At 46.2% G+C, this 12,747-nt stretch overlaps 1 protein-coding gene across 3 annotated transcripts in view; it reads right to left on the bottom strand.

Annotated features, from left to right (window-relative positions):
- Positions 1 to 12,747, bottom strand: part of MPRIP (myosin phosphatase Rho interacting protein) — an 845,921-nt gene that overhangs the window by 333,198 nt on the left and 499,976 nt on the right. For all 3 annotated transcript variants that reach the window (XM_078665226.1, XM_078665225.1, XM_078665227.1), the window contains exon 13: positions 12,030 to 12,139. In XM_078665226.1, the coding sequence (XP_078521352.1) occupies positions 12,030 to 12,139 (110 nt within the window). The remainder of the gene's footprint in view (positions 1 to 12,029; positions 12,140 to 12,747) is intronic.

Here is a 12,747-nt window from a genome sequence, read left to right on the forward strand (position 1 = left end):
GAAATGGGAGGACTGACAAACAAACTAGATTAGCTTCTATGAATTTTCTGGTCATCGTCCAACTAAGCACAAAATAGTTAGCAATGATTATCTGGAAACGTTTCCTCTCTCTTTGAGACCTGAAATAAAGTTACTAAAATTGGCAAGAGGTCGGACAACACATGTTATCTTCTCAGCATACGGCCTGGATTCCTCCAGATAAGCTCTGCAACTGGTGTGCCTGACAGCCAATTCTCACCTTCAGCCTGTAAATCTCACACATCTCATACATCGAAATAAGACAGGGATGCATCGTTTAGGCTTCAACTTATAAAGTCTTTCAACTATGACATCAGGCACCACAACAACTGCAAAAATAAATACAATTTATACTACATTAGCAACCCCAAATTTTCTATGTAATATAAAGAAGCCATATCCATACGTCCTTGTTTCATGATGCGATAATCAATACTAACTTGAAACTAGCAGACTCGTATCTTTAACCTTTATCTTTAAATGTTAACTAAGTTGCAGGGTCAATACAGAACGCAAATCCTGTTTTACTTTCAAACAGAGTTAAAGATTTGAGGGTGCTATTTTGAACTTTTCCTTTGATTCACAAACCATTATGTTGAAATGAATATCCTACAACCAAAGGTAGTGACGCATCATGTTGAGCCATGGCACAAAGTGAACAGAAAATATGTCTCCTGGAACAATGTGTTAATTCACTTTTTCACTTCAGTCAGGTCGTGCTCAATGTACTTAGACAACCTAATAGCATTTTTTATATTCAGTGGTAATAAGTAAAAACGTAAAATTCGTCCCAAATGTGCCTTTTGATTTTCACATGAACCAGGTGGTCTCTCTTTTGACCTTCACTCACGACCCTTCACTGCAAGACACTCCTTATACCAAAGATGCTGAAGAGGTGCTTCCCTACTATTCAAGACCGAATCAAATAAAAAAGGAAAATAAGTAAACTACCTATTGCCTTAGAGGCCTGCCTTGGTGCCAAGGAATATAAAGATGTATTACAGCGTGCATGGAATTCTGTCATAATAAAGCCATCAGACGTTTGCAAGAAAGACAAAATATATACTTCGACTAACACTAATCGGTGAGGCAGCTACAGGTGGAATTCCTGAAGCTGTATTGCCACCTCGGAACAGGATAGATGAAATTCCAACTTGAACGATAACAGAATTTCTGTGCAACAGTGAAGGGAAGGTCATCCTTATGGAACAGGAAGCCTCACACACATACCTGTGTCATGCTTCATTATCTGCAACCTCTACCCACCCTGGTTGGACAGTGCCACTAGGGCAGACTCGACCTCCAGTTGGACTCTGAGCAGGAGGGAGTTCTTGGATAAAAAAAACTACTGGATAAGAATGTGATCCAGATTCTTGAATTAAAAATACCTTACAGTTCCCCGGCAGATAGCCTTTATTAAATGGGGACCGCATGTAAGGTTAAAAACAAGTGGGATGGTTAGTGACACACGATCACCTGTACCATCTCAATGGCTGGGCCAACATATTTCTATACTCATTAGATAGCCGTAACGGGTCTGGGGCATTCCTCAGGGCCAAGGATCCCTAAATATCTCCTAACGGCCACTTTGCCTAAGTATTGCGAACTGAAGGAAAAAAACCCTGCCTGGAAAGAGCCAGTCTTCAACAGCCAGTGGTAAATTGGGATCCCTGATCTCTGCAGATGAGTTGCAACCATCGCAATCACCTTTATGACCACTCAAGGGGCACTGGTGAGCCCAAAAGGAAGCGCGTCAAACTGAAAGTGCTTGTGACCCAGTTTGAACCGCAGGTAACATGGCAGGCATGACAGGAATTTGGAAGTATGCGTCCTGCTACCATCCAGTTTCCCGGGTCCAGGGCAGAAAAGACTTTAGCGAGTTTGAACATTTTGAACTTCTCCTTCCTAAGTAACAAATTGAGAGGGTGCAGGTCTAGGTTACGATGAAGGCTTCTATCCTACCTGGGCACAAAAAAGTTGCAGGAATAACAACCACAACTTACTTCTGGCATAGTCACTCTCTCGGGCTCCCTGAGCCAAGAGAATTATTACTTCCTGGCAGAGCAAGAAGAGATGGTCCTTCGTCATCCTGTCGCATGAGGGTGGCATGGGTAGAGTAGTCACGTAGGGGAGAGAGTAGCCCCTTAGGACATTCTGAAGAACCCAGTGGTCCGTTATAGATCTCCAGTGGGGCAGGTCATGGGGTATCTTGCCTGCCACTGGGAGCCTGTGACGGGAAGGGAGCAAACTAAAGGGGTTTGAAGGCTGCGTCTGGTGGTGGACTGACCTGACCTCTGGTTGCCCTACCCATGGGGTTTGTGGGTACCGTGTCCATGGCCACTGAAAGCGATCGCTTTTGCGATCACTATTGTAAACAAACATTTGCAATGCAATAGGTTTCGCATTTGCGAGAGTTTGAGCTATTGGCATTGTAAATGACAATGTTTTTTTAATGTTTTGGTTTTAAAAACAAATATAAGGCATTGTCACTTACAATGCCAATAGCTTAAACTCCCAAAAATGCGAGACCTATTGCATTGCAAATGCTTGTTTTGTATGTAGTTGTTTTGGTCTTAATTATGCACTCAGAAACTGAGCTGAAATGTTCCTATGTCCTGGGGCCAGCAAAGAAATAACAAAGGCACAGAAAGATACATTGTGAATTTTCTTCAACCTGTAGGAGGTCAGGGGTGCATTAAAACTTCTTAGGATCAGACTCTGCAGGCCAATCAAAAGTCACGGTTTAAGTGGCAGCTTAATTAAATTAGGATGCTGTATAAAAAATGTTTTTTAAAGCAAACCCCAGTCCTTGACTAACTAGATGGGGTGAAAATCAAATTCATTTCAACAATGGAATAACTTTAATAAGTTATGAACGCAGTTAAAAACAAGCATTTGCAATGCAATAGGTCTCGCATTTATGCGAGTTTGAGCTATTGACATTGCAAATGACTTTGCCTTTTATTTATGTTTTAAAAACGAAAACAAAAATAAAAGGCATAGTCAGTTGCTTACCACTACTTCATCACTACCCCTACATGGCTCCAATCACTCCCCGAATGGTACCTTGTTTACTAATGAAACAATCACCCACCCTACTGCTGCCCCTATACTGCTGCTACTGCTTCCACTGCTGCTATTTCTGCTGCTGCCCGTATAGCTTCACCGACGACTGACTCTACTGTGACCACTATAGCTTCCTCTACTGTGCCCCTACAGCGTTTCCACCTACTGCCTCACGACTGCCTCTACTGCTGCACCTTCTGCTTCCTCTACTTCTACCCCTACACCTGCCCCACCACTGCCTCTACTGCGCCCCCCTACACCTGCCCTACTGCTTCTTCTACTACTGCCCCTACAGTTGCCTCTAGTGCTGTCCCTACAGCTTCCCCTACTACTGCCGCCTCTGTCATGGATTAAGTGATGCGAAGTCTGCGATCAAGTGGCAGTGAGCGACCCTTGTTCTTGCCAAACGTAGCACCCTGCAGTGACGGGGGGGGGGAGGGGAGGGGGCACAATGCCCAAATGAAGGAAGACAAGAGAACGGATAAAAAAATAAAGAACCAATCTGCTAACATATGTGCGAAAGGGCGAGTGACAACTGGAGTAAAAATCCATGAATGCACGAACGAAGGGAAAACGTTAGACTCAATGAAAGAAAAAACGGAAAAATAAGAGCACGAGCGAAAGAAAGAAAACTGTAGATTAAATAAATAAATAAAGAGGAGAACAAACCAACGCTCAAAAGATTACCTAAATAGCTAACACACATAAAATACATTCTGGACAAACAAAATACACAATCAATGAATGGACGACGGAAATGCAAAGGAATAAAACTATTGAACAAACAAATTACAAAGCCAACTGCTTATAAAGAAATGAACTAACTGAAAAATAATGGATGACTGAGCAAAGTAGCATCTTCTGAACGAATATATGAAAACGAATGGCTTGTTAATCTATAACATATTACAAGTATTAAGACGTTCACTGGACCTGCAAGGCGAAAACAAATAAAAAAAAGCCTGAATGACTTCACACAGAAACAAATAATGGAGTGAACGAACAAAAGAATGCGATTAAAAAAATAAACCAACACACAAAGCTGACCGGGGCGCCTCTGGGCGTTGCTAAAAATGTCTTACAGAGCAGGTGCAGTTTGTTGGAGTTCTTCTACTTTCCAAGACATTGACTTTATTCCAAGAGGTCCATCTGTCAGTCATCGGCCTCAACCTGGAAACAGATTACACTGGGAAAAAAAACCTTGGGTGGCAGTAGGCACAAAACCAACCAATAGTAAGCCTGGTGCCACATTAGCGGCAGGGTACCCATATCCGCCACTGTCGAGAGAGCCTGGCCTGTCTGATATCATCTAGCGCTCCTCTCGTACCCGGCGTCGTTTTGGCGCTATACAACCAAGTGACCGGGGGAACATGCGATTGTTCTTTTTCAAGCTTGCGCGAACTGACCCTGTGGCAGCCATTTCACGCTTGTCTAATGCCCCGGCCAGCCCGAGCTCACAAATATAATGCCAAAGTGGCAGTTTGGCAATATCGAAAATCCGAATCAAGAGGACACCCAGGGCAGCTCTAGGGCAGTCTTAATGATAAATAGCGCCACGGCGCACCCCATTGAATGAATTGTCTCTTTGCAATTAAAAAATCGGCGATAAAGCGATTTTTTACGGTCGGGTTAAAGGAGGGGTCTGTCCTGTAGGACTTCAAACCCATTATTAGTTACACAGCCGCATTGCAGCAGCTGGCGCGTTAGCCTTTTGAGATGTATTTCTGCATTGGAACCAATGACCCGCATCCCCACACACATCGCAGCAGCAGGCATATTGACCTTTAAGCTATCTTTAAATGTCAAGGCACCTGTGGCCTTAAGGAGGCGGGATAACCCATGTGCCTTGTTAGGCTCCAGGCACTACAGGTAGTGAGCGTTTACCATCCACCTGAAGGGTGCATGCTTTTAGCCGGAATGGCATACGTATTCTCAGCAGTACACAAATATTTACCGTCCTGAAGAAGTAAACTTAAACATGCTACCCCCACATACACACGGATTGAAATGTAAGCCATGTGACGGTGAGCTATGGCCAACCGCCCCCACACAGAACCTAACATAGTCCATGCAGAACCATGGCCGAGCCGGCTTCTCGCTGACCAATATGTGTGCACATAAACAGGGTGAGGCTGACCACTAGCCTTGTGACCGCAACCAGCCAGGCCGAACAGAAAGCTCAACGAGAAGGGGGCCGGATTCGAGTTGTGGGTGAGCCGGTCGAGGGTTGCGGATGCGTAGATGGCGAGGCGCGGGAGCACAGGGTGTGGCCTGGCAGATCCAAGAGAGGGGTGGGGGGGCTCCCCTGGGTGATACAGGCCGGGGGCTGGAAGAGATGGGCGGCTGCTGCGCAGCATTTCTAGCTATAGGACGACCTGGCCGATGAGAGGGTCAGCAGGGGGGATTCCACGGACGCCCAGCTCGTTGAGAGGGCTGGCGTGTTAGATGTTGCACGTTACTCTACTAGATGCGCGGCAATTGTTTATTTATTTATGCGTGTTTGTGTGTCGCAGACTTTGCCCAAAGGCGGCAGAGCGCTTCGCAATAGGAGCAGTAAGGATACAAGTGAACAAATTATAAAAGGACAACGCTGAGTTACACAAAGAACCAGCCTGCTTATCAGCGCCGCGCGCTTCTCTGCAGACTCCCCCTGCATTCCAGAGAGGCACGCGGCGCGATCCGGTCCTTTCTGACAAGCTGTGGAGAAAAGACCTGGCCGCGCGCACAACATTATCCTATGGGGAAACGCTGCGCGCGGCCAGGTCTTGTCTCACTTCGGCGTTCTCAGACTGCTGAGACGCCGACTATAGTTCTCGGCGAGAACGCGCTTTCAGCGCGTTACTAGCCGAGACCTAATGACTACTCCGTCTGTTTTTCAACCTTCCAATGGCTTCATGGACTGTGGTTTAATTCGAACATATATATTCTTCACACTCCCGACTTTGTCACTGTGGGCGAAGCTACAAAATGCTGTTCTTGTTTCATCTCGAGAAAATGCACACTGTTTATAGCATTTCCGAACAAAAAGGGAATTTTTTTTGACCGAAGATTGTCCCATGCACAGCAAATATGTGTCAAATGTTTCAAAGGTGTGATTCGGCCCGAGAAAGGGGACAGTGACATCGTAAAATCAAGAAACTGAAAGTATTGGCTCTGTAAACATTCAACTCCAGTGTCCCTGAAGAGACGGCTTCGCACGCCTTTCGTCGCAGGTGTTCGGTTCCTTCGCGCGCCTTTCGACGCTGGAGCCTCGGTGCGCGAGACCGATGCCTCGCTCTAAATCAAACCGGAGTTCGCCCATGAACTCTAAACAGAGAAAGAGGGCGAGCACTCGGGAGATAAGGTTCACCCGCTTTATTTCGTAATTTAACGCAAACATCCATGAAATAAGCTACATAAGCTTTTTCTGGTTTTTTTTTCTTTAAAAAAATCAGTACCTAATAACAGTGTCTAACGCTTGAGACAGTCACCATAAATACATTCATTATTGCTTCCCAAGCGAGAGGCACTCATTTGAACCGATTTCGCGCTGACGAAGGCTGCGACTGCTTGCGGGGATTCCTCTCTCTGCAGTTCACAGGTTTGCGGACAGGTCGCTTTAGCAGGCACAACAGTCTCGAGAAATCTCACAGGAGGTGGCATGGTGGCTTTACACAGGGATGTCTGCAGCGGGGCACCAACCTACCGAGGGGTCTTAATAGGCTTATCGCTTTTATATGCCGGGAAAAGGACCTGGTGTACTAGGAAATAATGCGATGTCACTGTTGGCCTAGTGGAGAAGTCGGGGTTAGAACCCAGTATTTTGTGCCAAAGCTTGGCAGTATGCCCACGTGTAGACCCTGCCCCTCGGCGTGCTCCACTGGGAACAGAACAGCCTGGTTCAAATGGCACACACAGTTATGGAGAGAGCGTGGACCAGGGACACAGGGTAAAAGCGATCTGCCTGAGATCACAAGAAACGGCAGCTCTTCAGTTATACACGCGGGACTACAAGTACCAGAATACCTTAGGTGGCACAACGTTGAATCTGTAGAGACGCAAAGTACTCTGCGATGACAGTGCCAGCTCTGATTATTATTGCAGAACTACACGTATCAGAATATAAACAAACTGCGGAACGGCTCAAGCCTCCAGTTCAAAAAGAGATGTCCCAGGGAGCTCGGGAGATGCAATTACTGAATAAACATAGTAAACTGCAGGTCCGGGGTTTGACTTCCAGTGTGGCAGCTAAGTAGGTTAAAGCGCCTCTTGCAGAGCTATCTCTGTCTGTAACCTGCAGAGGAAGCTCAAGGTGCCAGGCGGGTAGCTAAGCGGGTTAATGCGCCCTCTGCTGAGGCTTGTAAGAATAGCCAGCACACCTTTCAAACCGAGAGCCACATCTTGAGTAGGTTAATGTTCCCGCTCCGAGTTATGTGTGCTTTACCTGCAGGACAAAACATCAGATCGCAGTGTAACACCTAAACGGGTTATACACCAACTGCAGCTCTCTGTGTGTGCCCCCCCCCTCCCACCACCACCACCACAGTCCACATCTACTTTCCTAGTAAGACAACCAGGTACCGCTGAGTACACCCAGGGGTCCAAGTTCCAAATCCAGAAAGACACCTCTGGTGGTCAACGCGCTTGCTGCAAGGATTTGTGCAAAATCTGAAAGCGGAAAGTTGAGCATTGTTCGACCAACAGAGACTTTTGTGCCTCTGATGGCAATGTCTCTGAATTAGTAAATTACACCTGCTGCTCAAGACAATGGCGTGAAAAATGAGGCGCCTTGAGCAGATTCTGTCGACAGAGTTGTTCTATTCCCATCTATTCATCTAGTCACCCATCCATCCATTCACAAGAAAACCTGGAGGCGCTTTAAGGCAATTGGATAGCGTCATTCTTTACAAGCCTATTCATCCATTCAGAAGAGGGGCGCCCTGAGTCCTTCACTAAACAAAGTTATTCTATAAAGTTTATTATTCGACCTACTCACAAGACGACCAGGTACCACCTTGAGACGATTCAGTTCACAGAATAGTGTTCTACATTCCTATTCATCCACCCATTCATCCATCTATTCACAAGAGCTCTCAGGCGACTTGAGGTGACTCAGTCAACAGTCATTCACTACTTGGCTATTCATCCATTCACAAGATAACCAGAAGGCAGCCTGACGCCATTCGTATGACAGGGTCCTTGTCTACAACACTGTTCACTTAGCCCCACACCTACAAATGCACCAGTGGGCGCCTTGAAGCCATTCCTTTGGTACAGTCAATCTCTGGAACCCAATGCATTCATCAAGCTACTTGTGAATTTACACGAGACACAAACTGAACAGCATTCTTGTCGCACCCACCCCTGAACCTCCCTCTGTAGCCAGATTCCTCCTCCGCTCTCTTCCGTACTTTGAGCATCTAGTGGTGTTATCACCTGCTGTGAGATCATAAGTCGTGGCTGTCTCACAACTGAGCAAACTGTGTGATCTTGGGAAAACTAATGCACAGCTATCACCATTGAGTGGCACCTTTACTCCGGTCCTTGAACTACAACATTTGAGAGTGTTTAGAAACGAGTTAAATGCCGGTGTAAGGCGCTACATAAAGAACAGGCGCTACATAAAGAACACCTGACATTTTCTTTACTACATCAGGGTATTACAAATGCTTGCTATCAGCACAGTTACCGAATAAAACCCAGAAGTACATATATATGCACTTATAAGGATTGAGCAAGGACTGGAGACCAGATTTCGAATCCCAACTTCCCCGTTTGAAGCCCTGTTTAATCCTGGGCAAATCACATTTTCTTTCTCTCGGACTCAGCTCCATATTGGCTGGACCAAGGTATGGAGCGCTACTTTCAAACCCCGGACGATTTGACGAAACGGGGTAAAACAGACGTATTTGTCAGCTGTGGCCACGCACGCTAGTCCCTCTGAAGTCTTTGGTACGATTTACCTAGAGTACGTGCCCCCTTCATGACCACTCTGTCGATAACGCACTCAAAGTTTCGGGCATGAATAGTTTTTTCTCCCCGAGTCAACAGGACGGGTCTGTCTTTCTACAGAGGCAAGCACCCTGATGCGAGGACAAAGACAGACAGACAGACAGACATGGCACACTGACAGAGAGTGGACGTTGATGGAGAGAGGAAGGAAAGACACCAAGAGACAGATCGGTGAAACAATAGAGAGGTGGGAAGAAAGGGATGTGCAAATGGGGAGACAGAGCGAAAGTTGAAGAGATGTGGAGAAACAGATAGGTAGACAGACAGAGATAGATAGATAGATATGTTAGAGCATACAGAGGAGATGCAAGAGGCAGAAAAGAGCAGCCAGAGACAGACCGAAAGAGAGGCGAGTGCTGAAGAACTACAGAATTACAGGCGGAATGACAGAGACTGGATGCATGGGGGTGGCAGGCAGACAGAGACTGGGAAAGGTAAGTGAGGGAGACATTATAAGAAATACAGACCGAGAAAGACACGTTGAAATGACCAGCATCTGGGGACCACGGCTCCCAACTCAGTGGTACTCATTTTATCGGCCACAGAAGGGTGAAAACGGACTCTGCAGGAGTCCAGAACCAGCTCTTTGAAGTAGCCTACATGCACTGTAGAGTCGACAGTAGACGAGAACTCACTTCATATAAGGCGCACTAACCCACTGAGCTGCCTTTGTAGTAATAGCATAGCTGCGATTAATAAGGAGGCGCATTTTTCCAAGCGTAAAAAGGTGTCCTTGTGTAATGTTGCTGGTGCGCACGTAAAGCGCTTCAATACCTTCGGGAGAATTCACGCTATATAAAATTGCACACAAAAAATCTCCAGCATTACAAGACGGAAATCAACACAAACTGTGCATAACCCTACAAACATAGGCTAGGAAGCACACACAGTATGTGCGTCAGCACTTTTAGGAACAACGTGTGCGTTGTAGAAGCAGTTTTAGTCTTGCAAGCGAGACCTAAAAAAACGCCTGCGAGTGGTGCGCGCGCGCGCCACTGCAAGCATATGTTTTCAATTATCGCGCCGTGTCTGGACACCATAATTGAAAACATGTGGGCTTTGGTGCACGTAACAGACACCAATAGGCCCTGGGCGGAGCTACGCGACCGTCCATGGCCTATTGTGTGTTCTATTAAAAAATAAAACGCACGCAAAGCCCAATCAAAATGGACCATAGGAAATGAACACGCACGAGCGTGTGGAATTTCCAGGTCCATTTTGAAAACCCCGCGAAAAGGACTCTGGCTGCGCGAACACTGCTGCGCATTATACGCTAGGCCGAGACCTAAAAAGGACTACCTTGAGGGCTTCTTTAAATGGGAAAAGTAGTTCTGAGGGGATCACTCTCGGCTGAAGCCCCTCTGTCAAGACATTAGTCTTGACTGCCTTAGGGGGAAGGCTAAGGTCTAGGACCTCAGCTGTTCTTCTTACCACCATGGCAATACCGCTCGCGCCTCCGTAGTAATGGTACGGGGAGAAAGCATGCCAGTATCTGGGGAAGTTTCAAGTCCACTGCCTTCCACGTCCTCACACCACTCTAAGGTGGGAGCTAGGGGCTGTAATTCTTCGGGGTCTAGAGACTCCTCCAATCCTCCAAAACCCTTAGGCCATATGAATAGGGCTCAGGCTCTGGCCTGGAAGGCATGGCACCAGTTGGAACAGTGTTGAGGATTAGAATGGGGATGGCGCTCCAAGGGGCTTTGGAATGGGGACCGGTGCCGGGGAAGGTAGAGAAATTATGACCGGCATCAGTCTGGATCCATCTGTGGATCTAAGAGGTCCGACAGCACCAGGGGTGGACCCTCTGGTAGAGGGCCTGAAGGGGCGCCGGTGGGAACGGGCTGCCCAAATATGAGGTGCATGGCCTCATAAAACTCTCGAAGTTGAGCAGAGGTCGCAATAGCTCCCGGATACTGCGGGAGTATGAACCCGGCCAGGGGCAGCCTAGAATTATGCTGCTCCCTCGTTTCGTCTGAAGACCGCGACGGACGGGGTGAAATCGAAGACCTCTTCAACTTCTTAGTCTTCTTTTCTTGCGGGATTTACCCAAACTCCCAAACTCCTTCGAGTGATGAAATGTTTGGGCTCAGTGGCTGAACCCGGCACCTTACTCTCGACCAGGATTGAGACTGTTGCGGCGTCGCACATCAAGCAGCAAGGAGCTTCAGGGACCGCTCCCTCAAGGCCTAGGGGTGAATGGATGGCAATCGGTGCAGGTCTTCGCATTGTGGTTGCACTCCAGGCACCAGATGCAAACAAGATGCGGGTCTGTCACTGAAATCTGTCAATGACAAGCACCACAGGGCTTGAAGACCGCTTTCAAAATGGATATCCCTGCCACACCAAGAGAAGATCTCTCAAAAAAGACTAGGTCGTTCTCTCCGGATCTGCACTGACTGGTGCATAAAGAAGAGAACAGATGTCAGCGCTCTGGGGTGGGGCCTGTATAAGCACCCTGCATGTCATCTCCGGCGTGGGTGAGGCCAAGCGGAAGTGAACGACATCACCTACCGGTGCATACTGGTACTGCTCAGAAAAAAATTCCAAACCAGTATGACGCCTGGGTATAATTAAAAGGTAAAGAATCTGCGGCTAGAAGTCTCTTTCAGACAAAATTACTTCAAATTTGTTTTCTAGGTGCACCAAAATGCAACCCAGAGGTTTGGGGGAATTCAAGTACTCAAATATGTAAATGTTGAGTGGATCCATAATAGAAGGAAATGTTCCTTTATAATGTTAATATTGTTTTCACAAGTTATTTAGTATCAGGGATAAACACGATCATAACACATCAATTAAATAGGATAATACAATAGTACAGAAGAAAAAAAGTAACAGGCCAATTAAAAAACAACTGAGAGGGAAGATTTAACAATAGTGAAGGAAATGCCACTTTAAGCAACCAAATTAGTGGAATCAGTGACACAATTTATTAGTTTGTGCTGGTGGCTTACCTAGTCACATCAGGAGCAGGAGTGGGTCGTACATGTTTCATTATGGTCTGGATCCAGTTTCTTCTTATCCCTGATGTCATAGCCGATAGAGTGAATTCACCCTCTTTTGTCTGTAGTAACAACAAAAATAATCACATATTTGTTTATTATGCAGAGTTAATATATACTTTCCCTATGAAAAAAAGTGTTCATCACACACTTTGTAACTGCAGTTGTTTACAGGTTTTTTTTTTTAAAGCTGGCTCTCTATCTTTAGGAGCATTAACTTTCCAACTCTGTGACTACCTAGTTTAGTTTAGTACTACCTAAATTACTGATGTCAGATCGTGAAAACATGAAACAAAAGCAGCTCGAGGCAGCCTGAACAGAGATTTGAGGAGGGGTCAATGGCATCTACAGCAGTAAGTGTAGCTAAGGTTCAAGGTTTGCACACCAGCACTAACACCATAAACCAGTTTCTGATTGTTAGTTTCGTGCTGTGGGTCACTCTAACACAATATTTGTAAATCTCAGTAAAGGTGCATTAAAAGTTACTAGAACATTAGAACGTTGGGAACTCACGTGAGGACAATGAAGTGGCTTAGGGCTTAATATAACCTTCTGCACCAATATTCCATTCTTTGTCTTCTGTTTCTCCCTTATTAATTTAGAACATTCGACCATCAGTGGGTGGAATTTTCTAACAGCCTTATGTAGCCCTTCTCCCTCAGGCTATCCC

This window comes from Lissotriton helveticus, chromosome 10, assembly GCF_964261635.1.
Source record: "Lissotriton helveticus chromosome 10, aLisHel1.1, whole genome shotgun sequence".
NCBI lineage: Eukaryota > Metazoa > Chordata > Amphibia > Caudata > Salamandridae > Lissotriton > Lissotriton helveticus.